Source organism: Balaenoptera musculus, chromosome 12, assembly GCF_009873245.2.
Source record: "Balaenoptera musculus isolate JJ_BM4_2016_0621 chromosome 12, mBalMus1.pri.v3, whole genome shotgun sequence".
In the NCBI taxonomy this organism is placed as follows: domain Eukaryota; kingdom Metazoa; phylum Chordata; class Mammalia; order Artiodactyla; family Balaenopteridae; genus Balaenoptera; species Balaenoptera musculus.
Window position 1 is genome coordinate 61667754 of NC_045796.1, and position 26235 is coordinate 61693988.

A 26235-nucleotide genomic window follows, 5' to 3' on the forward strand; every position below is an offset into this window, starting at 1 on the left:
TAAAAATTAAAAAAATTTAAAAGTAATAAAGAGAAGAAAGAAAGAAAGAAGAGAGCAACCAAACCAAAAAGCAAAATCCACCAATGATAATAAGCACTAATAAGCACAAAAAGAAAAAGAAAAAAACGGACAGACAGAACCCTAGGGCAAATGGTAAAAGCAAAGCTATACAGACAAAATCACACAAAGAAGGGTACACATACACACTCACAAAAGAGAAGGAAAAATTATATGTATCTATATATTAAAAAAAGTAAAAAGGAAGAGAGCAATCAAATCAATAAACAAATCTACCAATGATAATAAACTCTAAATACTAAACTAAGATAAACATAAAACCAGAAACAAATTAGATGCAGAAAGCAAACCCCAGGTCTACAGTTTCTCCCAAAGTGCACTGCCTCAATTTTGGGATGATTTGTTGTGTATTCAGTTATTCCACAGATGCAAGGTACCTCAGGTTGATTGTGGAGATTAATCCGCTGCCCCTGATGCTGCTAAGAGTGGTTTCCCTTTGTCTTCTTTGTTCGCACAGCTCCTGGGGTTCAGCTTCGAATTTGGACCCACCTCTGTGTGTAGGTCGCCTGAGGGCATCTGTTCTTCGCTCAGACAGGACGGGGTTAAAGGAGCAGCTGACTAGGGGGCTCTGGCTCACTCAGGCTGCGGGGAGGGAGGGTTAAGGAATGCGGGGCGAGCCTGTGGCAGCAGAGGCCAGCGTGACATTGCACCAGCCTGAGGCGTACCGTGTGTTCTCCCAGGGAAGTTGTCCCTGGATCACAGGACCCTGGCAGTGGCAGGCTGCACAGGCGCCCGGGAGGGGAGGTGTGGATGGTGACCTGTGCTTGCACACAGGCTTCTTGGTGGCGGCAGCAGCATCCTTAGCATCTCATGGCCATCCCTGGAGCTTGTTTAGGCAGTGCTCTGAATCCCCTTTCCTCGCGCACCCTGAAACAATGGTCTCTTGCCTCTTAGGCAGGTCCAGAGTTTTTACCGGACTCCCTCCTGGCTAGCTGTGGCACACTAGCCCCCTTCAGGCTGTGTTCACGCAACCAACCCCAGTCCTCTCCCTGGGATCTGACCTCTGAAGCCTGAGCCTCAACTCCCAGCCCCAACCCATCCCGGCGGGTGAGCATACAAGCCTCTCGGGCTGGTTAGTGCTGGTTGGCACCGATCCTCTGTGTAGGAATCTCTCCACTTTGCCCTCTGCACTCCTGTTGCTGTGATCTCCGTGGCTCTGAAGCTTCTTCCCCGCCACCCCTGTCCCTGCCAGTGAAGGGGCTTCCTAGTGTGTGGAAACTTTTCCTCCTTCACAGCTCCCTCCTAGAGATTCAGGTCCTGACCCTATTCTTTTGTCTCTGTTTTTTTCTTTTTTTTTTTGCCCTACCTAGGTACGTGGGGAGTTTCTTGACTTTTGGGAAGTCTGAGGTCTTCTGCCAGCGTTCAGTAGGTGTTCTGTAGGGGTTGTTCCACGTGTAGATGTATTTCTGATGTATTTGTGGGGAGGAAGGTGATCTCCATGTCTTACTCCTCTGCCATATTAAGGTCTCCTGTAGTTGTAAATTATTAATTATTTAGGTTATAAACATCCTTTACCTCAATACCTACTTTTCAATGAATTACTAATACGAAAATACATATATGTGTACATGTATATGTGTAAGCACTTACATACGTACATGTGAACATATAAAGGTGTACACAGATATATCCTTTCCTCTCTCATGTGGACTGTATTTCAAATAATATATTCTTAGAGCAATACTCAGGTGAACTTACTCTGACAGGTTCAAATTTTGGTATCCGTTACCTTGGTTTGCTCTATTTCATGACAAAAAACAATTGCACATGGTTAGTTTATCAGTATTTGTTAAAGGAATAATGTTTTAAAGGCTTTTTTGGTTAGAAATATGGGTAAAGATTTTCTGGTGTTTCCTGTCTTGTATTTTTTTCTCTGAAGTGATATTGCATTGTTGCTTTTCAGATGGCCAAATTAAGAAAATCTATTAAATGGTACTTGGGAGGATTGAAACTTTTTTAAACTAATGTCTATCACTGCTCATATAAGAAAGAAATTGCTTTCAAACTTTTATTTGCAAAAAAATTTGCTTTTAACTGTTTATTTTGCAGTTTTGTTATGTTAATTTAAAGGTGTACAGTCACTTTCCTCCTTCTGAATTAGTAAAATCTACTGTAGTTTTAAACAGAATTTATCTTATTCCACTTTTAGAACAAGTTATATATAGTCATCAGTTTATGAACCTGGCAGGTGACAATTTAACCAATGTCAGCCTATTTGAAGAACATTGTGAAAATCTTCTTTGTGATTTAATAAGCCTGTCCCTCAACAGGTATGATAAGGTAATGCTTTACGAGTTCATTTGCACTTTTGGTATTTAATGGCAATAGTCAGTACTTAATGCATGTGGTTTGACCCATAAGAATCTAAAATGGCTTACTTGTTAATTCTTCTAATTTTATATTTACTGTTATTTGGTAGGTGGTTGGGAAAAGAATTTGAGTTAAACATTTAAAACAGGCTGGAATTAGTGTTTTAGAGCTGTTTTAAAAAAAAAATAGCCTTTTCCATTTGTCAAAAATAAATAAAAACAGAATGTTCATGATAATGATTGGAAATTTAATTTCTGTTCAAATAGAGACCAGCCCTTTAATAATCTGTTGTTTTGTTGTTATATAATAAAATAAATGAGTACTTAGCTAAAGTTAGTTGACACATTTAAAGAGAGGTTTTGTTTGGTTGTTTTCATAAAAGGTCTGGAATCATGGGGGAAATTACATCATTTTACTAAATTGCTTATCATAGTGTTTAATGCAGACAGTGATTTAAAAGTGCTATGGTATACATTTATTTTCAAGCAATGGAAATTTGTCGACTATCATCACTTATTTCAGGTTACAAGCATAAATGTTACCTATGGGAAATTGGGATTTATAATTTTTTAAAATTTAGATTGTGTTTTATGTATTTATTATTAATATTGTTTAAATCTAGTCTATGTATTTACAACTAATATAATTAGTAGATTGACCAGATATGATATAGTAATGTCTTGACTGTTGTTTTTTTTTTTTACTGTGTATTATGTTAGAAAAGTGTATGTAGTATGTGAAATAATGAACATATGAATTTCAGAAGTCTAGCTATACTTGCTATACTTACAGTGCCTATTCTCTGTATTATTTGGGGCCATTGAGGGTATATTTGTTACAAAAATGGTAAAGTTGCCTAACCTTTATAAATTCCTAATAATTGTACTTACAAAAAAATTTAGTCTGCATTACAGTGAATCAAAATTTATTTTCTATTCATTTTCTTAGAAGTCTTTTTATTTGGCTGATGGATTAGATCAAGGTTTAGAAACCATGGCCCTGTAGCCAAATCTAGCACACCACCTGTTTTTGTAAATAAAATTTTACTGGAACACAGTCCCATCCTTTTTATCCATTATCTGTGACTGATGTTGCAGAACAGTGGCAGAGTTGAATAGTTGTTACAAAGACTATTTCACTATTAAAGCCTCAAATATTTACTATCTAGCCCTTTACAGGACAACTTTGCTGACCATTGGACTAGAGGATTAAAGCAGAGGTTTTTTTTTTTAAGTTGAAAATAAAATTCATTGTGTTCTTTTGTTTTTTAAATGGAAATTTATTTTAAAAGTTAATGAAATGGTACTTTTTTTATAAACAGTTTTATGTAATTGAGCATAAATTTTAAGTCACCTGAATCATTCTTTTAAAACATTTGGGGAGATATGTGGCATGTAAAGTTCTGCTGTCTTATAAGTTACTCTTTTTGGTTCTTTCCTGCAGGTTAGGCCTTCTGAAGCATTAATGAGTCACCATTGCCCATGTCCATGCATTAAAGAATTATGGGTTCTACTCATTCATCTTCTCAACCACAGGAGTAAATGGTCTCTCTCAGAAGTAAGTTATAAAATTGATGTTAGTTATTGTTACTAGCTCTTACATTGAATTCATGCAGTGGTTTTGTCAAAGAAAAATCTTGCGAAGTCTTTCTTTATAATAAGACAACAACCACCACCGAACAGAGCATTAACTGAATACTAAATACCTACTATCTTTTTAATCCTAAATTGGTAATATGAAACATCTAGGAGAAGTAGAAGATTTGACTCTTTTATTTTCTCAAGTTCTTTTTTTTTTCTGTGAAGAATCTTTTAGGCCATACTTAAAAACCCTCTAGTAATCCAGGAAACATTTTAGTTAGGAAATGAGGCAGATTTAGAGTTGTGGAGAAATAAAGCACAGGTTTTTATTAATCAATTTTACAGTATCTTATTTCAAGGAAGGAGAAAGAAAAACACAAAGGGGAAGGTGGGAAATTTTACTTCACCTCATTCTGAATCAAGTCTTCAGAATGGGGCTTTATTTTATTTCAAGTGTTCTGGATTAGTAGAAAAAGAGAAATATTCATATGCAGAAGTAAATACAAATAATTCACTGTGAAATGATACTTAAAATGGTTTATGTTATATGTTCTTATCCAGTTAGGAGTTTAAAATAATTTCTTCCTATATACATTTTCAAGAATTTATCCATAAATTAAAAAAACTCCTCTGTAGCTCTTCAAGTTGAAAGCTCAATTCTAATATTTTAAAAATTTCTTTAAAGACACTACAAATTCAGGGAAATGTAAACGGATAGAACAATGAGATACCACTCCTATTAGAATGACCAAAATTGGGAACACTGACAACTCTAAATGCTGATGAGAATGTGGAACAACAGGAACTCTAATTCATTGCTGGTGGGAAGGCAGAATGGTACAGCCACTTTGGAAGACATTTTGCTTGTTTCTTACAAAACTAAACATAGTTTTAGCATATGGATCCAGCAATTGTGCTTCTTGGTATTTACCCAATGAAAACTCATGTCAACACAAAAACCTGCACATGCATGTTTATAGCAGCTTTATTCATAATTGCCAAAACTTGGAAGCAGCCAAGATATCCTTCAGTAGGTAAATGGATAAACTGTGGTGTACCAGACAATGAAATATTATTCATCACTAAAAAGAATGAGCTATCAAGCCATAAAAAGACATGGAGGAACCTTAAATGCATATAACTAAGTGAGAGAAACCAAACTAAAAAGCTACACACTGTATGATTCCAACTATATGACATTCTGTGAAAGCTAAAGCTATGAAAACAGTAAAAAGATTAGTGGTTTCTGAGGGTGGGCAGAACACAGGGCACTTTTAGGACAGTGAAAATAATCTATATAATTTTAATAATAACTTTTTGGAGGTTTATAGTACTATATTTATTTTGAGTTATTTTAGTACTAAATTTACGAGGTATAAGTAAAATAAAGTAAATTTACTATGTATAAATTTAACGCATTTTTACTTATTGAGTTATGAAAGTTGTTTTTCCATGGCATTTTGGTTTGTCAGTAGCATTAAGCTTTCCACAATGAGACTTAAATATTGCACAGTCTCAGCAATATTTTCCTTTGATTATTTTCCAGGATATTTTATTTCATTTACATGGTAAACATCGATTTTTCCATTTTCTGCAAAGTTTATCTTTAAGAATTTTATATTTTTTAGAATTGTTCTTATTTTATAAATTTTAGACTTGAAAGTGTAAACTACATAGAGTTAATGAAGGCATGTTCATACTTGTTGCCCTGAGTCTTTTTCTAGATTTTAAGCAGAAAAGTAGGCATAATTTAAAATACTATATTGTAGAAATTTGCATAGTAATATGTATTGTTTAACCTAAATGACTGTTATGCTTTTCATTTTATGTAGTAACCAGAATTATTTGTCTTAAAATAATGGAAATCTGAGGTCATTTCATTTTTTTAAATACAACTAAAATATATTATTCACAGATTTTGAAAGCTATTTTATTTTGAAAGTTAAATTAGAAGTTTCCATTCCTGACAGTAAGACAGTTTGACCTTCCTGCTAAAAGAATAATTAATCTAATCATGCTGGATATCATATAATAAGCATTTTAGATGTGTCAGTGAACTTGTTGAAAGTAAGAAGTATTGAGGCCAAATACTAAATGTAGGTGGGAATTCAGGTCAGCTGAACCTTGAAGCTGAGAGGCAGTTGCTGAATTATGTAAACTTGGAACATTAGCTTTCATATATTATAAGGTCCAAGAATAGAAGACAAAGCTCAGAATCAACTCAAGTTGGTAACCTACTATACACCAACTACCCATAAATCTGGGGCACCAAAAGGATGAACTAGAGGCTCAACTAAATTTGTAAGGAAAATTGCCTGTCTTTAACTGTGTTTCTTTTCAGTTTAAAATTGCTTCAGTGTATTTATCGTAAGCCAGCACTCATACAGTTTTATAGCCTGAGTTCATGTTGCTTAGGTTGTACTAAAAATTTCAAGCCGGTGACTTCTGAGTAGCCTTGGACAATGGGTGGACGCTTAAACCCACATCTTCTCATGTAACCTCCCCCAAAATATAGAATAGCAAGAACAAATAAAACTGCACAGAAACATGTTGATAGCATACCTGCAAGGTAAGAATGTTCAAAGCTGTAAATTAAAAGTAAAAGCCACCAAAGCACTACCACACCTTTCTGTCAAGCAAGGGCAGGCAGTCTGAGGAAAACTGCGCTGAGGAGAGAAGAAGAGAGCTAGCAGTAGCCGTAAAATTGGTCTAAAACCATTTCAAGAATGTGAAAAATACTGGAAAGGTTTCTTGTAGATCAGAAGGATAGGAACATAAAAGTGTGTGCAGAACATGAGGCAGTCTTTGAAGGTAGAGCTTCTGGAGAATAAAAAGGCAAAAAGGGAGTGGTTCCCCCTTGGTGATTAGGTGGTGAAGGGGATAGGAAGTAAAAGCATAGAACAATGTCTCTTGTAAAATAAAAAAACAATCAAAGGATTCATACCTACTCTCCCACCACCACCAAAAAAAAAGAAATCTAGTAAAGAAATGGGACTTTGGTACATTGACAAAAGAGGGCTTCACTGAACTAGGAATATTTTAGAGTAGTCCAAACCTGCAAAATGAAAAGAAGGAAACTAAGCAAGTCTTTATAAAGTTACTACAAGGAAACAGAATTGATTTGATATACTTTAGCTGAGGATACCCTCTTCCCCAGAAACAACTATAATGCAGAAGAAAATCCTAAGACAATACTCCAGACTGAATTAAGGAGATAAGCATTTGGGGCTATAAAACAAAAACAAAAACAAAAAAGCACCTTGAATAAGATATTCAGATTTTAAAACAGATAGACCAAAAGCTAGGAATTAATGAAAAGAATAAACTGAAGGCAGGAGAGAAATGGAAGAAAACATCATTATAGAATTGAGTAAATTACAAAGTGCCCAAGGAGAATAGACTCAAATGAAAATTTAATAAGGGGCATGGAAGAAAGGCAGGAAAATAACCAAGAGAGTAAAAATGAGATAAAGAAAGGAATATAAATGGTTAGAGAGAAAATGGTTGAAATGGGAGATAAGCAAAGCAGAAATAACCATATGTATAAATGGAGTCCCTAAAAAACCCCCAAACAATGGGATATACCTAACACTCAAAATTATTATCCAAGAAAATATTCTAGAAGTAAAAGAAGACCCAAATCTACATATTGAAATGGCCTGCTTGCTAAGTGGAAAGATTAATTCCAAATAATCCATCCTGAGACATATTGTAAAACTATTTGACTTCAGACATATAGGAAATATCTTCCAGTCCTGAAGGAAATCTTCAAATCCTCTAGGCAAAAAGACTAAATTACTTAGAAAAGCTGAATAAGTTGACCTGCACTAGACTTCTTAAAAACAACATAAAACAAGGCAACAGTAGAGCATTTAAAAAGACTCAAAAACCCTTCCTCCTTGTGAGGACACAGCAGACGTCTGTGACCTGGAAGAGGGCCATCATGTGACCATGCTGGCACCCTGATCTCGGACTTCCAGCCCAAGCATTGAATGAAATACCAGTATGGCACAACAGAACAAGCCCTCAGTTTAAAGAAAAGCGAGGTAGGGACTTCCCTGGTGGCGCAGTGGTTAAGAATCCGCCTGCCAATGCAGGGGACACGGGTTCAAGCCCTGGTCCGGGAAGATCCCACATGCCGTGGAGCAACTAAGTCCGTGTGCCACAACTACTGAGCCTGTGCTCTAGAGCCCGTGAGCCATAACTATTGCGCCCACGTGCCTAGAGCCCGTGCTCCACAACAGTAGAAGCCACCACAATGAGAAGCCCGCGCACCGCAACGAAGAGTAGCCCCCACTCGCCGCAGCTAGAGAAAGCCCACGTGCACAGAAATGAAGACCCAACGCAGCCAAAAATAAATAAATAAATAAATTTATAAAAAGAAGAAAAGAAAAGCGATTTAGTCCCACCTTTTGCTCTATGGAGGTTATATGGACTCTAACTATGACATACTCCCTCAATAGAATCTCAAGACCAAGAAAAATTGACCAAACAAAAAGGAAACAAAACAAAAAATTCCTTCTAAAACAACAAAAAAGCAAGTTAAAAATTACTCTTTGTACTATCAGACGGGCAATGGCTTTGGGGACCAAGATGGATGTGGATAAGCTGAGAAAGAAAAACTGAAAAAGCAATTGAAAGATTCAGGAGGAACAGGGAAGCTTTTCTCTTTCATTCACTCAGGAGTTAATGATATTGCAGGAGATGTGATCATTCCCCTGAATGCTGACAGAGAGCTAAGCTCTATATAGAACCTATTCTTAGGAGCTTTCCAGACTGCTGAAAGCAGAGATTTTTTTTTTTTCTGTCTTGTACATGATTTTAAAAATTTATGATGTGTCAGCGCTGATTTCTGTAATGCACTGTTTATTTTTTTAAAAGAACAAATTATATGTGTGCGTGTATATACGTGTGTGCACGCAAGCTTACATTCTTCCAAAAAGAAGTATTTAATTCCTTCTCTCTTTAATTCCAAAGAACAGGACTGCCTGCCCTCCGTCCTGTTCTTTGGAATGAGGGAGGGGAAGACTGAATGGGATTTTGAGTCTTCCCACTGAGAAAGGGACATTTTCTGGAACCAAGTCAGTGTTCAAAGGACTAATGCTCTAAGGAAATTGTCCAAAGGGGAGCGGCAGTTCAGGGTTATTAAGTTATTTTCAAATGTTGTCTGGACTGCTGCTGCTGACCTTTGTGGAGGCAACAAGGTGCTGCTTCCCAGGGGGACAGGATAGGAAGCAATTAGAGAAGCCTAGGAGAGGATCAGGAATGTTTGGGAATTCACACATAGCACAAATTATGTGGGAACTCCAAGAATGAAAATAAACTAATATGATTAAGGGCATATTTTTATCCCAGAAAATATTTTAAAATGTAGCTAATACTGGCTATATCTGTATGAGTGCATTCTTAAAAACTCAACACTCAGTACCTAGTAGATGTCATTTAGACTTAAATTTCAGGGAAGAAAAGGAAAACTAATGAGTATTTCTTGAGTGATATGTGTGAGTGGACATATATACATTTTCTACCTTATTTACTAGGTGGATATCTGAGTAGCAGTGAGAAAATTTCAGCTATGTCTTGGTTTTGAAATAACCATTCTCCAGTGAAAAGAGAATGGTAAAATGACTGATTCTAGGTGGGAGCATGCAAAATAAAAAATGAGTCTGGAACCTTTTGTACCAGAAACTAACGAGGTGCTGAAAAAATGATGAGGACTTGTCAAAAGGACACAAGGGCCAACATGAAGATCTCCCACACACCAAATCTGGGATAATTCAAGCAAAAAAATAAATGATAGCAAAGGACTGTAATCTGTACAGTAAGGATTTGTGAGTCTTTAGTGATATAAATAAATGGAGAGAAGGGAAACTTCTTAGTAAATGTAGAAATAATATGGAATTTGAAAATACCACTTGACAATCCTCATAGTAATTGTTTCAGGCAAGAATCCTCAATGGCTGTCAAAAATATGATGAAAAGCACAGTATTTACATAGCTTGATAAGTATCTCTGCACAGTATTTGTCTGTTACAAAGGGAGCAGTAACTTTGCAGTGCAGAACATCCAGCAGATACCGCCTTAACCAAGATCTCAAAGTTAACCAATAATACGACAAGTTGAAATTATGTACCCTCAATGTGATGCATTGAAAGAATAAAAATTTTTTTGATATTCCTGCCAAAAATGCATCGTGTGAATCTAATCATGAAGGAATACTAGTCAAACCTAAATAGCTGGGCTACTCTTCAAGAACATCAGGGTCAGTCATGAAAGATAATCTGAACAACTGTTACAGATCAAAGAAAACTGAAGAAACACGGTAGATAAATGCAGCATGTGAGACTAGAGAGAATATCTGATATACTTCTACGTATAGTTCCAAGGGAGAGGAAGTAGAAAGTGGAACAGAAAAAATATGTGAAGAGAAAATGACTTAAAATCTTCTAATGTTAATGAAAGCTATCGTATTAAAAAGCCCAGTGAATTCCACCTAGGGCAAATAAAAAGAAAAACATACCATGATACATCATAGTGAAACTGCAGAACATTGGAGACAAAGAGAAGAGATTAAAAGCATTCACACAGAAAAATGCTACTTTCAAAAGAATGACAATTAGACTGACAGCTGATTTCTCAACAGCAGTGGAGGCCAGTGGGAATGATATCTTCATTGAATTAAAACAAGGTAATTTTCAACATAAAATTCTTCATCCAGCATTTCAAGACTGGGGTGAAACAATTTTCAATGAAACAAAATTGAAGGGAATCCTGAAAGATAAATTTTAGGCAGAAGAAGGAATAAAGTAAGTGGTAAATGTTCTGTATAAATCAATAATATAATCTAATGGGATTAAAAAATAAAATACATGGTAATACTGGCTTATAAATTGGGTAGGGCATAAATGAGTTAGAGTATTTTAAGGTCCTTGTTTTGTCCGAGAGAAGAGCAAGATATATATTAACTTACCAAGATATTTGAATGTATGCTGTTGTTTCTAAGATACCACTAAAAGAAGAGAAAGTAGGTTATTTAACTTACAAGCTAATAAAGGGGAAAATAGTGAAACAGTCAACCCAAAAGAAGGCAGGAAGGAGGTATAGGTGGAAAAAATAGACATATAAATAGAAATACAGAATAAGATGGTACGTTTAAAACTAAATATGTGAGTTACATTACATTAACTGCAAAGGTACTACTAATTGCTCATTTAAAACATATACTGTCAGAACAGACTGTAAGCTGTTTATAAGAGAATCTAAAACGAAATTCAGAAGGATATGCAATTGATAGAAAAAAGATATAAGAAAGGTAATGTATTAAACTAATATTGGAGAAAATTAGACTTAAAACCAATGAAAGCATTAAGTCATTTCATGCTGATTAAAGGTCCAATGCACCAGGAAGATAAAATATATTTAAATTTTATATGACTAATAATATGCTGTTAAATGTAGAAAATAAACACTGACAGAACTACAAAGAAAAATACACATATGCTTAGAAATACTGAAATGCATTTCTAAATAACCCATAGGTGAAAGAAGATATCATGGAAATTATAAAATATCTTGAAGTAAATGATAACTAACATACTACTAATTAAAGCTTTGGGACTGCAGCTAAAGATATAATTAGTGGGAAATATATAACTTTAAATACAAATGTTAGAGGAAAAGAAGTTGAAAATTAATGAGCTAAGAAATCATCGTAAGAAGTTAGGGGAAAAAATTCCTGTATCGTAAACCCAAAGAAAATAAAAGGTAGTAAATAAGACTAACACAAATTTATGAAATTGAAAACAACAAAGATGATCAAAAGATTGAAAGATCAAAACAGTCAAAAGTTGGTTCTTCAAAAACATTACTAAAATTGGCTTATCTTTCTTGAGATGATTACAAGTCAGTACTAGAAATGAAAATGGAAACATGCCTTCAAACTCTGCAGATATTAAAATATCTGATAATATCAAATATTTATATAAAATGGACAAATACCTAGAAAAAAAATCTTACTAAAACCCATCAAATGTTCAACAACAGTAAATTAGGTAAATAGTTTATCTTATAGTCATATATTGGAATACTCTGATGAACTATGGCTATACTCACTAATATGGGTAAATCTCACAAATATAATGTTGAGGAAAAGAAGTAAGTTACCAAAGAATAGAAACAAGCTACGTAAGAATACAAACACATTAAAAAAAAAAAAAAAAAAAACAGGTGAAGCCAAACAATATGTGATTGAGACATGTATATCTATGTGGCAAAACTTAAAAAACTAAGGAATGATATATTATAGAAGTCAGAATAATGGTTACTCCTGGATGGGAGAAGATGTGATTGTGGAAACTGTAGGAACTAGTCATTTTCTAATTTTTAACCTGGGTATTTTTATTATTCTCTAAGTTTTATATATGTGTTTTGTATTCTCTTTTGTGTGTATATTTCCTTACAAAAATGAAGGAAAAAACCCAAATCAAAGGTTATTGGATCAGTGTCAATTTAATTGAATCATAATACCTCTTTTTCTGTAGTCATTTTGGAACTGTTTGAATAAACTACTGAAAACGCTCTTTGAAAAATCAAATGACCGAAAAAGACCTTCTGTGCCTGTAATCCAGCCCAGGGATCCATTGGGTTTTAGTTGGTGGATTATTGCTCATGTAGCATCATTTTATCAGTTTGATCGCCATGGAATACCAGATGAAATGGTAAGATTTTATTTTTTCAAACTTTCTTGTATTATCAATCAATATGTATTTTTTGTAGGCAAATTAGCAAGTGAGCAGAAACAACAAAAATCAGATTATAATCCTACAGAAATCAACTCAGCTTCTGAATCTAGAAGCTGTAAACCTTTCTGTAAACATCTTGAAAATGATAAACTTTGTTTTTATTGTTTGTTTAGGGAAAAGACTTGGGATCTAGTCCTGGCCTGCTACTAAGTAGTTTTGTGACCGTTAATAAATTACTTAAACCTTTCTGGGCCTCTGTTCTCTTATCCAGAAATCACGGGACTGGATTGTTCTGTTCAGATTTCTTCTAGTTCTAAAATCTCTAAGATTGCCGAAGGGAAAGCCTACATCTCTAGAAATGAATTAGAGAAGATATTTGTGAAGATATTTTAATCTATTAAACAACCATGAAGTTGCTTCAAGTAAAAAGACAGAGATTTTAACTAGTATATTAATTTCTAGTTAGAAACATTTTTTTCAGTGTTATTTAAAAAGCCCTATGAAATAAAACCAGCTGGTAGATGTATTTATTTGAAACCCTATTTGTATATAACTTCTTCCTTGTTCAGAAGTAATATAGTATTATATTAACCCATCAGTTCCATAAAATAAGCATGTCTGTATTTTCAAAATTGGTCTTTTTTTCTGGCAGTGGTTAACAAGCCTGGCTGATCAACAGACCTATCTGTGAGTTTTTAAAAATTCAGATTTCTTAAATCTAGAGATCCTGTTTTAGTACTGTAATCTGGTCTGGAGTTTGGGAATTCTTATTTTTAAAAAGTCCCTTGGATCTCATACTCTTATCAGGTATAGGAACCTTTGCTTTATGAAACATGTTCCTTGATGGACTTCACAGATTTTCCTCTTTTTGGAATACTGGACAGAGCCCAGACATCATCCGTGGAATCTGAGGGTCAGTTAGTATTGACATAGTGTCCTAGAAATGGAAAGGGCCTTAGAGGTCCTCTAAGTGATTCCCTAGTAATAAAAGGTCCTTTAGGAGATCACAAGATATAGTAAGATAAGTCAGAAAGTGCTCTGAGAAGTCCACACACAGCTCAGTATCGATGTATTTAAGCATTCTACCAATTCATTGAGAGAGATCAATAAGATCAATAGAATGAACTTCTCAGAGAGAAGGATCATATGTCCTTTGTTTATGCACATGAGTCCTTCCCATACTGATACATGGTAACTGATAAATGCCATTATTACTGTAGTAGTCCTTTTATTGAGTATTATAATAGAGTTAATATGGTTATGTTTCACATCTTTTAGTTCTTAAAATACTAGAACAACAATGAAAGAACTCAAAAAATTTACCTATAATTCAAAGGTCTTTACATAAGCATTTTTATTTCTCTTACCACCCAACCTTAATTCTTCCAAATACATATTTCTGCAGTGTAAATAAATACGGTAATTAGGTAAACACTTCTGAGTTCCTACTGAGTGGCCATCGTAATAATGGGTGCCCGTGATAGGATACACATGAAATAGATTGTACTGCCTCTTGCTTCAAGGAACATGCTTTCAGGTTATTAATGCTTGCTGGAACTGCCATTAACGCTTATTTGAGTGAATGGTACATTTCAATAGTGGTTGATATTGACCCCCACATGCTCCCAGTATGGTAGGTAATCTAGCCACATTAATATATATCATTAGTATTACTATTGTAATGTTGAATTGTACTGGTACAACCACCCTATGTTGCATTGCTGAAATCACTCTTCAGTTTCATAGAGGGAACTCCGTAGGACATTATTGCTTTTATTAGCTCTGGATCAAGATAGTGAAAGAATTCTCTGTATTTAAAATAGCTTAACCTTTGTCAGCAGTTCCTTTATGATTTTCTTTTGCCAAGATACATATGTTTTTTTAAATCTTAATTTTTAAAATTATGTAGAAGGTTTTAAGAGGAAAGAGCCATGGTATTTGGGAAAAAAAACCCACCTTTCGTATGATAAAATAATAAAGATGTGTAATGTGTATGTGTATATGTAAAATAGACTTTGCCTTTATTCATGAGTCTTCAAAGAGTTTCAAACATTTCTTGACTTCTTAATGGCTTTAAAAGAAAAACTTAAGTTCTCCAGTTAATGATAGTCTTCATTAGGGGTGATAACCTTTAGCATATTGCATTTGCAAAGTGTTTAATATCTCAGAGTGACTATTTGGGTTTTATCTCAATGAAGTGTTATGCAGTAGGCAAGAAGTTAATATTATATCCATTTTACAGGTAAAGAAACTGAGGTACACAGTGGTTAAATATCACCCTATTTTTATCACTTAGATAAATTTGATATGAGAAACTTTCTGAGGACTTCCTCTCATGAATAGGTCTCTGGTAGCGTAACCATGTGTACCAGTCTGCCAGGGACAGTCCCAGTTTATGCCCATTTTCCCTTCATCCTGTCTGGTTAGTTTTTTCCCTTTTATTCTCAAAAGTGCCTCAATTTGGTTTATAAATCATATAATCATTTTAATCTATGAACATAAAGGTGTATTGACTCATTCTTTCAGAGAGATTATATAGGATTTTAATTTGTTTCTGAGATATACTTAGATCAGAATTTTGAAAATTATCTGAATTCTTTTTTTCTCCTGATGATTTATTAGCGTAGCCAGCTACCATATAGAAAATGGTTATGCATTAAGCATGCTTTATTCCACTAAAGAATAATCTGGTGTGAGAGGATGGTATGAAGTAATAATAGTTAGTCATATGTTCTGCAGCAGAGAAATACCTCTAGTCTTGTGATAATCATAGAGATGTTTCAGTTTTTAAATGTGAACTGCTCTTGCCCTGAATGTTAATGTGAAATCTTTACATTTTAAATAGGTTTGAGTTATGGTTAATTTTTTTTAAGTTTTTGTAAATTGGACTTTTGCTGTATGTGGATTTAAATCACAGAAGTTGCCAATTCCTTAATATAGACCTATAAGGAAAATTTGGTATCTCACTTCTCATACTAGAGACTTTAGATTTTTATATATTTCTGTTTAATGCTTTTCTCCCAACCTAGATAAGAGTGTGTTAAACTCTTACAATCCCAGTCATCTATTTTATTTGTTTCTATTTATTTTTTTAATTGAAGTGTACAGTGTTTCAAGGGTACAGCAAAGTGATTCAGTTATATATATTCTTTTTCACATTCTTTTCCATTATAGGTTATTACAAGATGTTGAATATAGTTCCCTGTGCTATACAGTAGGTCCTTGTTGTTTATCTATTTTATGTATAGTAGTGTGTATCTGTTAATCCCACAGTCCCAATTTATATCTCCCCCTCTTTCCCCTTTGGTAACCATAAGTTCATTTTCTATGTCTGTAAGTCTATTTCTGTTTTGTAAATAAGTTCATTGTATTTTTTTTTTAAAGATTCCACATATGAGTGATATCATATAATATTTGTCTTTCTCTGACTTATAGGTCCATCCATATTGCTGGAAATGGCATTATTTCATTCTTTTTTTAATGGATGAGTAAAATTCCATTGTGTGTGTGTGTGTATGTGTATATATATGTATACATATATATATATGTATACATATATATACACATACACACACACAGCACATCTTTATCCATTCATCTGTTGATGGACATTTAGGTTGCTTCCATGTCTTGACTATTGTAGGTACTGCTGCATTGAACATTGGGGGGCATGTATCTGGAGTGGGATTGCTGGATCATATGGTAGTTCTATTTTTAGTTTTTTAAGGATCCTCCATACTGTTCTCCATAGTGGCTGCACCAATTTACATTCCCACCAAGAGTGTAGGAGGGTTCCCTTTTCTCCATACCCTCTCCAGTGTTTATTATTTGTAGACTTTTTGATGATGGCAGTTCTGACTGGTGTGAGGTGATACCTCATTATAGTTTTGGTTTGTATTTCTCTGATAATTAGTGATGTTGAACATCTTTTCATGTGTCTGATGGCCATCTGTATGTCTTCTTTGAAGAAATGCCTACATAGGTCATCTGCCCAATTTTTGATTGGGTTGTTTGGTTTTTTGATATTGAGTTGTTGGTATATTTTGGAAATTAATCCCTTTTTTATAGCATCATTTGCAAATATTTTCTCTCATTCTGTAGGTTGTCTTCATTTTGTTTATGGTTTCCTTTGCTGTGCAAAAGCTTTTAAGTTTAATTAGGTCCCATTCGTTTATTTTTGCTTTTGTTTCCATTACTCTAGGAGACGGATCCAAAAAAATATTGCTGTGATTTATGTCAAAGAGTGTTCCTCCTATGTTTTCCTCTAGGAGTTTTATAGTATCTGGTCTTACATTTAGGTCTTTAATCCATTTTGAGTTTATTTTTGTATATGGTGTTAGAGAATGTTGTAATTTCATTCTTTTACATGTAGCTGCCCAGTTTTCCCAGCACCACTTGTTGAAGAGACTGTCTTTTCTTCATTGTATATTCTGGCTTCCTTTGTCATAGATTAATTGACCATAAGTGTGTGGGTTTATTTCTGGGCCGTCTATCCTGTTCCATTGATCTATGTGTCTGTTTCTGTGCCAGTACCATACTGTTCTGATTACTGTAGCTATGTAATATAGTCTGAAGTCAGGGAGCATGATTCCTCTGGCTCCATTCTTCTATCTCAAGATTGTTTTGGCTATTCAGGGTCTTTTGTGTTTCCATACAAATTAAAAAACTTTTTGTTCCAGTTCTGTGAAAAATGCCATTGGTAATTTGATAGGGATTGCACTGAATCCGTAGATTGCTTTGGGTAGTATGGTCATTTTAACTGTTGATTTCTTCCAATCCAAAAATACCATGTATCTTTCCATCTGTTTCTGTCATCTTCAGTTTCTTTTATCAACATCTTATAGTTTTCAGAGTACAGGTCTTTTGCCTCCTTAGGTAGGTTTATTCCTAATTATTTTACTTCTTTTGATACAGTGGTAAGTGGAGTTGTTTCCTTAATTTCTCTTTATGATTTTTTCATTGTTAGTGTGTAGAAATGCAACAGATCTCTCTATATTAATATCCTTCAACTTTACCAAATTCATTGATGAGCTCTAGTAGTTTTGTGGTAACGTCTTTAGGATTTTTTATGTATAGTATCATGTCATCTGCAAACAGTGCCAGTTTTACTTCTTCTTTTCCAATTTGGATTCCTTTTATTTCTTTTTCTTTTCTGATTGCTGTGGCTAGGACTTCCAAAACTATGTTGAATAAAAGTAGTGAGAGTGGGCATCCTTGTCTTGTTCCTGATGAGAGTGTGTTAGCCTCTTACAATCCCAGACATCTATTTTAAAAGCAAATATAGTTTAAAGAGAAAAATTACTTTGGGGCATTGCAGGGATCATTTTAACAGTGCTTTCCCTGCCCAGAACATAGTGCAGTCAGTCAGGCCAGCTGATGCATTTCTTTGAAATATCTGAAATGGCGACTAGATAAAAGGTGTGAAATAAACCTTAAATGAGAGTTGCTCCAGGTTACTAGTCGGCTTGAAAGTGGAGAGTGGGGTATCTATTTTATATTTCCAGTGGAAATACCACCTGTGCTGAAGCTTAAGTGAGTGTCTTTGTTTTAATAGTGGGATAAGAAATATAAAACATAGCCCCAAATTGATGACTGTTACCTCCTTTCTATACTACAACTTAGTATACAGAAAAAAAAAAATACCCGTAGCTGCTCAAAGTTAAGTTTCCCTGTGGAAGAAAAATATGTTACCCTTTTATACATATTTTCCCACTTAGACTTGATTTGGGCATGATATAGTTGCCATTCTTTCCTCTGAATTATGGTTTATTTTTGTTTTAGATTATAACCACAGTACTATTAAATAGAGTTGAAATTCTTTGGCTGAGAATCATACTACTTCTCTCTGATTTGTATGATTCAAATTACTAGAATAACCAAAATATACTCATTAGCCTATCAAATATAAAGCTAATACATCAACCCTGTCATGCTCCTGATTATTTGAGACTAGTGGTGATGTTATCTTAGTAAAGAATAATATAAAAGTGGATTGCTGGAAGCTGAGGGAAAATTTGTTAGAAAAAGAAACTCATTTATTGATAGCATGGTATAATGGAAGGAACACTGGCTTTGGAGCCAAACCTACTTGGATTTGAATTCATGCTCTGACTTCTATGTACGTGACATTTCTGAGACTTAATTTTGTTATCTATGAGTTGGGTACGATTTATTTTAGGAAGTAATAATGTAAAGACCCCAACACAATGTACACATAGTATTGCTAGAACAAAATGGTCTCCTTTTTGAGAGAGTTTTAGAGCACAATCCTCAAGGCTACCTCATTTCTGATGCTAATTACAAGCTTGGGGATTCCCAGAGCCATGTAATTTATGTGGACTCACAGAACTCCCTGAAAGCTTTTATACTCACAGTTATGGTTTATTATGGGGAAAGGATATAGATTAAATTAGTAAGGGAAGAGTACATAGTGCGGAGTCCAGGAAAAGTAGCAAATGTGGAGCTTCTGTTGTCCTCTCCCCATAGAGTTGAGACATCTTTGTCACCTGACATCAGTGTGTGACAGTATGCAGGGAGTATTTCCAACCGGGGAAGCTTGCCTGAACTGCAGTGGTCAGAGTTTTGTTAGAGCTCCATTACATAGGCATAATGGATTGCATCGACATGATGGTTAGCGTCAGTCTTCACGTCAAATAATACAGGACCCAAAGCCCCCAGCCTAAGTTACATTGTTGGTTTTCAGGTATAATTAGCCCTACCCTAAGACTGTGTGGGTGTGGCCACCCTCCACCCTCAGTTACATTGTTAGACTATAGTATGACCCTAGGCCCAGGGGCAAACAAAGATACTCCTATCAGGCAAAACATTCCAAGGGCCCCGGAGATTACCTCTCAGAAGCCAAGGATAAAGGCCAGACCTCTTTGGGCAAGGCCAAATTCTTTACTACATATTTTTTCCTTATAAATATTTTGCATTCACTTTATTTACATAAATGTATTTCAAAAAACCAATAATTCCTTTCTAAAAATACCTGCATCATTGTAGTAGTTATCTATTGATGTGTAACAAAATTTGCAGCTTAAAACAAACATTTTCTCACATGGTTCCTGAGGGTCTGGCATCCAGTAGGAGCCTAGGGGCTCCTGGCTCAGGATCTCATGAGGTTAGAGTCAAGCTGTCACCTGGGGCCTCAGTCTCTGAAGACCTGACTGGGGCTGGAGGAATCACTTCTAGTCTCGCTCACCTTGGCAGGAAGCTTCAGTCACTCATCATGTGGGCTTCTTCGATCCTGTTCATAGCACAGCTTTTCCCAGGAGTCAGCGAGAGAGATTGTCATTAAGATGGAAGCTTCAGTGACTTCTAATCTTGGAAGTGACATACTATCAGTCCTACTAGTATTGGCATTCTGTTGGTAACAGACCAAGTCTGGTACAGTGTGGGAGGGGATTAAATAAGGGTATGAATACCAGGAGACAGGGGACACTGGGGGCTGCCTTAGAGGCTGGCTACCACAGTCACTAGGCACCTTTATTAAGGAAATATTTATTTAGTGATTTTATATAGTCAGCATCTTACATGAACATTATCCAGCCATTTAAAATCAAGAATATTGAACATGCTTTAACTTTGTATTGGTCACTTGAGTTCAATGAACAACATAGTTGTTTTAACACGGATAGAAGGGTAGATGAGGCTCTTTGCCTTTATTCTTTAAGGCCTGTGGCTTAGTTTTCTGAAGTCTTATGGTAACTTCTGCACCTTTTATTCTTACCTTGTCAGAAACTAGTTGTTACTTCTTCTTGGGGGTACTTTCTTTGCTTCTGGTTTTGACCGATATCCACATATCCAAACCTTTAAGAACTGAGTGTCAAATGAACTAGGTATCCTGTGAAAAGTTCCTCCAGGCTTTCCCTTTGGAAAAGTAGAATTGTTTTCAGTGCCTAGCCTTTGTGAAATATGTTGGCTTTGTGAAAGTCTTTTTTGGCTTTCTTCTTTATTGTAGAGAGTCTTCCGGATAGTTGAGGTTGCCAGATAAGTGACCATTGGCTAAATGAGGTAGCAGTGTATAAAAGTTTTTTTTGAATTTTCTGTATAAAATTTTTAGTTACTTGTTTACTAGAGTGGGCCATCTTGAAGCTGTTATGCATAAAACAAAGGTAAAAATCTCTGCTGAGTAAAGTACAGAATAAAGAAGAACAGTCGCTGGTGTAAAAAAATCCAAAATATACTTAAAGTTCTTTTTTTCCCCTGTTAGATTATATCTGACAGCAAAAATTTATTATTTGTTAAAACATTTATAATTTTATAGAAGTACCACTGTTTGATAAAACCACTCCTGATAAGGTTTATATAGGATTGGAATAGTTGTAAATTTTTTTCTTCCAAGTCTGTCAACTAACTCTTTGCCAAAGTAATTTTAGACAGTCAAGAAATTGTAATGTTATCTGATGATAGTAGAAAAATGTACTTCACACTTAACTTGTACTTACAACTTTAATAATAATTAAGAGCAGTAATTTTAATGCAATATTTTCTCCCTTTCTAGAGACAAATGGAATCAAACTGGAACTTTGTAGAAGAACTGCTGAAAAAGTCCATCAATGTTCAGGTACACATTTAAAGTGAGACAGTTTGTGGGCTTTGCTAAATTTTTATGTTACAGATTTTATTTATAAGAACCAAGCAAACTGTTAAAATGATTTAAATAACAAACTTAGTTTACTTATAAAAAATCTGAGATAGTATCATCATTCTTTGTTAATGCAGGTTCCTTGTACAATAGTTTTTATTTTGAAGATTTTTATTTTAACACTGAGTTGCCAGTTAAAGGACAAAGATAATTATCCTAGTTGGTGACTTTGACAAAATGTATTCAAAATAAGTAGCAGATGCTTCAGAACTATAAGCCATTCCTTGACTGTATGATATCAAGTCTAGGAGACATGATGAGGGAGATAGTTAGTAGCATTGGAAATTCAGCTATATCCTCATCACAGCAGGAAGGTGACTTGCCTTGCTGAGCAATTTGTCTTACAGGCTTGACTCATACTCTAACTGATAAGGTCCTAGTTTCTGAGCCCTCATTTCATACCTTATCATTTTTCTTTCTGCAGAACTGTTAATGTAGTGTTTCATGGCCCAGAGGTCAGATTTGACCTCCTTTTAAAATAGTTTTAAATGTGCTCTTCATCACATCTTTAAACATATTGTATTATAGTTCCATAAAGTTTTGTAGCATAAGTTATTTATGTAAGATTTTAAGGGAAAATTTTAGTAAAGAATATTTTTTTTAATTTGGGAAATAGACTCCTTTTCTGTTAAGAAATGAAGATTGTTAAAAACTTGAAGAGGAATAAAAAGAAATATGGTCGTCCCAGATTGCTCACCCACATACCCACATTTATTTTGTAGCCATATCTTTGAAAATCATTTTAATATCTTAAATTTTTTTCAATGTTATCTATATTAACTGTTAATTTTTTAGGTGAAAATATAAGTATATTTAGTTATAGTATGAATCTTCCAATTATGAACTAAGAATTCTAGGTTAGAATGCCAAAGAGCTCTGAATACATAAGTTGCATCAGGAACAAAAGAGCTATTATCCCAACCACTAAAATTTTTTTATTTTCTTTTTTCTGTATCATTTTAATTGGCTTTCTCCTATGCTCTTTCTGAGAACATACTGATTTAGTAACTCAGGAAGTTTCAGACATGTATTTTTTACTTCCAGAATGTACAGAATCACTAAAAAGTGGTCACCATTATTTACATCAGCTATTAATCCAATCTTTTAATGGTATCAGCTAAAGCTGTTTTGAAGATAAATCACTAATTCTTGTAAGTAGGTAGGATGACCATCTGGATTTACCTGGCTTGGAGTATCCCAAAATGTGGGACTTCCAGTGCTAAAACCAGGAAAGGCCTGAGAAAACTGGGGCGAGTCGGTCACCAGAGAAGCAAGGATAGTACAGCTAATCTAAGAAACTTTCTCTGTGAATTTAAGTCTAGCATAAAGTCAAAGTAATATCTTTCCTGTGAGAGAAGAGGTCATTATAATATGTAGAAAAAAGCAGTCCATTCTCTCTAGTAACCTCAATTTTGTCATGCCTTGATTGTATCAAATTAGATTTTATAAGTAGTATAGGACTACTTGCTGGAGTTCCTGAAACCAATTTTGTGGGTGCAGTAGGTGGTCATAAAGAATAAATAATATGTTTGGATAGAGCTATCAGTTTGATTATATCTGTTTTCCCCCATTGAGGTAAATTAAAATCTGACCATGCTCGTGTGCTGTGACTTGATCTCCAACAGTGAAAGAAAGAGTCCATTTACAATATTTAAAAAAAAAAAAAGTTTCACATATAGAGCAGTCTTCAGATAAAATTGGTGGGCACTCCACTGTAGTTTTAATTAAGCAAATAATGTTCTAAATCTTTTTCTAGCCAGAGAGGATTTCCAGAAACAGACATTGAGCTTTGTTAGTAAAGAGAACATATATTGTTTAATTTTACTTAAACTGAATAGTTAAGTATTTGCTTTAAAAAACATTTTTTAGAGGTAATCCTATTTAATATTTGTGAATGCTAACAGTAAACATTTGTTCTACCTTTATAATAGCATTATTGTTTTTTTTATGAAAAGGGAGATTTTTAGTTTTATGCTACCTACTTTTTAAAGCCTCATTATTTGATGAGATCACAGAACAGTTTTCTAACAAAGGTCATAGAAGGGTATAAGAAGAAATCCTAAGCAAGCCTAATATTTTTAAAACTATTTTTTTCATTTGTCAAAGAATTTGGAGAGTCCAAGGCTAAAAACAACTCAGAATGTGAATAGATCTGAATAATGTGGGACAATAATCTTCTAATTACTAATCCAAAATGTTTGTGTTTCTTGGACAGAAGGATCTTTCCTGAGATATTGAAGTCTAATTCTCTTTATCCAAACCTAAAAAAATCCCATCAGTTAGACTGACAGTTAACTGTTTAGCTTGCAAATAAATTTTATTCTCCTGGTGGTTTCTGATAGGCAAGTCAGTTACACATAAAAAGAAAAAATGAACCCCCAATTGTTATATTGCCATTTGTATAGAATAAGCTAAAAAAGTAAATGTTTTCATTTTTAGTTCTATAAAAGAAATTGATATATGGAATATACCCGAATTTAATATGCCTGCATTTGATCTTTCGAAATAAAGATAGGAAGACATTCTTTTAAAAAGGACTAAGAGATCAGGAGCAGGCACTATGGAATATTCTAGGGTAGCTTTCTACATGAAATAGTTCATACATACTCACTCAGCTGAAAAGAGACACCCAGAGAGCCCACAGGGTCTTGTGATAAATGTAGAAGTTGAGTAGCACAGGTAGGTTTGAGCCTGTGTGGAAAAGAACCCCACAGGCTTTCTGGTTTATTAAAAATCTTTAATCAGAGGGCATGGATTTAGATGTTGTTGATGAAAACTCTTGGTTTAGGTAGAGTTTGGCCTTAACACTCACAAAATTGAAATACATCAGTTTAAGGTATGATGCTGTGAATGTGTTTCATTTATTATTTGATCGTCAGGACTCAATGTTTGGGCTAAAAAAATTCATTCAAAATGATAGCTATCCCTGTGCAAGCACTGTACATAGCACTTAACATACATTCTTCCACTTCATGCTTATGACAGTTGTGTGAAGTTCCATTTTATACATTAGGAAACTGGGGCATAGAGGGAGCTTGTCCAGGTCCACACAGCTAGCTAGGAAGTAGCAGAGCTGGGATTTGAGTCTTCATTTGTGTTTTACTCACTCTGTGCTCCCTCAAAGCATTTGACCTTGTAGGATTCTTAATATAACTGTATTTTTTTTCATTATTTCTATTTTAAAACTTCTTTGATGCTGTGTGTTTGATTAGTAATCCATATTGGTTTCTAGATCTGTTTTGGTGATACTTATGGAAAACAGCTATCTCAATTTTCCACACTTTTTAAAATTTGTTTTTTGTGGTTTTGTTCCCTCTCCAATAAATGTATGATGAGAAAATATAAGGTAGGAAGAAATTAATATTGTTGTCAGTTGTTCTCAGACATACCTCCTCACTATATTTCAGCTTTGTTTTTCCATTATGAATTTGAGCTAAGATGTCTGTTGCCTCCTCTACTCCTGACTATTATATATTCTTATCTCTTTGTCTCTTTGGCCTTGAAGATGGGCAAATCGTTTCTTTCCTTAATTCAGCTGATGTGCACCCACACAATTTTTAAAGGGAATTTTTAAGAAAAACTAAGGGAACACGATTCCAAAGAAAATAATGGTTGAATATACAGAACATGAAAATGTATTTTATAACAAATACTAACTGTAATTAATTAAAAAAAGAAACTTGCTTTTTAAGTCACACTCAACTGACTCATTAGTTATCCTGCCAGAACTGTGGAGAAAATGGTATTTTCTAAGCCATTTCTTTTCATTTTAATCTGTAACCACTAGCAGAAAAATAAAGGGAAATTTATCTCCTTTTCTTAAAAAAAAAAAAAGAAAAGGAAAAATCCCCCAAGTTGCCATTTTTAATTTCTTTTTGATTGGGTACAGTGGAAAGAGCATGGGCTCTGGTCTCACACACTTTGATTCAAATCTTGGTCTGGTCACTAAGAGCAATCTTGATCAAATCTGGTGTCCATTAAATGTTCATTTCTTTTCCCTCCTGTTTCTGGAAGGTAGCATAGCATAGTATGTATAACAGGCTTTGGAGTCATAAATCCTAGCTTCTTCCCAGGTGGACTTGGGTAAACTGCTTGTAACTTCTGACCCTCATCCTTTTTTTCTGCAAAATGAATGTAATAAAGCTGGGATAGTATAAGACATACATGAATGAACATATGTAAAACATCACATAATGTCTGACACATAGTCGGTATTTAATCTTTTGTTTTTCCCAAACTTCATATATTTTTATGGTTTATACACCTTTTTGTGGATTTCACATGTAAAATGAGTTTCAGATACTGAATAAAACAGTACAGATGCTTCAAAATGAACCCACTTTTTTCATATAACCCACTTTTTAACCTTGAAACATAATAAAATTTTTTAAAAGTATGCTTTAATTCATATCAGTAGTGTGCCATGGGAATAAGCCTAGATCTCGTTTAATATTTTCATAATAAAAATCAAAGAATGTTAATGATGGATAGAACCTTGTCTTCTTTGGTTAAATTTAACTATCTATTAGAGAAGCTAAATATCTTTTGCTGAACCATACAGGTACTTGATGAAAAGAGACACCAGAACCCAGATCTCAGTTTTGTTCATAAAACATTTATGGAGTCTCTTTGGTGAAGCAGGCACTGTGCTAGGCCCAGGGGACATTATCCCAGCACTCAGGGAGCTCATAGACACTTGAAGGCAGATAGACATAAAATTTAGCAAGGTAAGTGCTAAGATACAGGTGTGCATAGCGTGCTATGGAGCATAAAGAAAGGTCACTGTTTAGTGTGGAAGTTAGAAAATTTCCTAAAGGACTTGAAGCTTCGGTGTATTCTAACGGATTAATAACTAAAAGAGTTAAAAGCCTTCTCA

General features: G+C 34.5%; 1 protein-coding gene across 3 annotated transcripts in view; it reads left to right on the plus strand.

The window, feature by feature from the left end:
• The window catches only part of MMS22L (MMS22 like, DNA repair protein), a 135192-nt gene that overhangs the window by 20131 nt on the left and 88826 nt on the right, over positions 1-26235 (plus strand). For all 3 annotated transcript variants that reach the window (XM_036872245.1, XM_036872244.1, XM_036872246.1), the window contains exons 8-11: positions 2228-2358; positions 3832-3945; positions 12509-12685; positions 21216-21278. In XM_036872245.1, coding sequence (XP_036728140.1) covers positions 2228-2358; positions 3832-3945; positions 12509-12685; positions 21216-21278 — 485 coding nt within the window. The remainder of the gene's footprint in view (positions 1-2227; positions 2359-3831; positions 3946-12508; positions 12686-21215; positions 21279-26235) is intronic.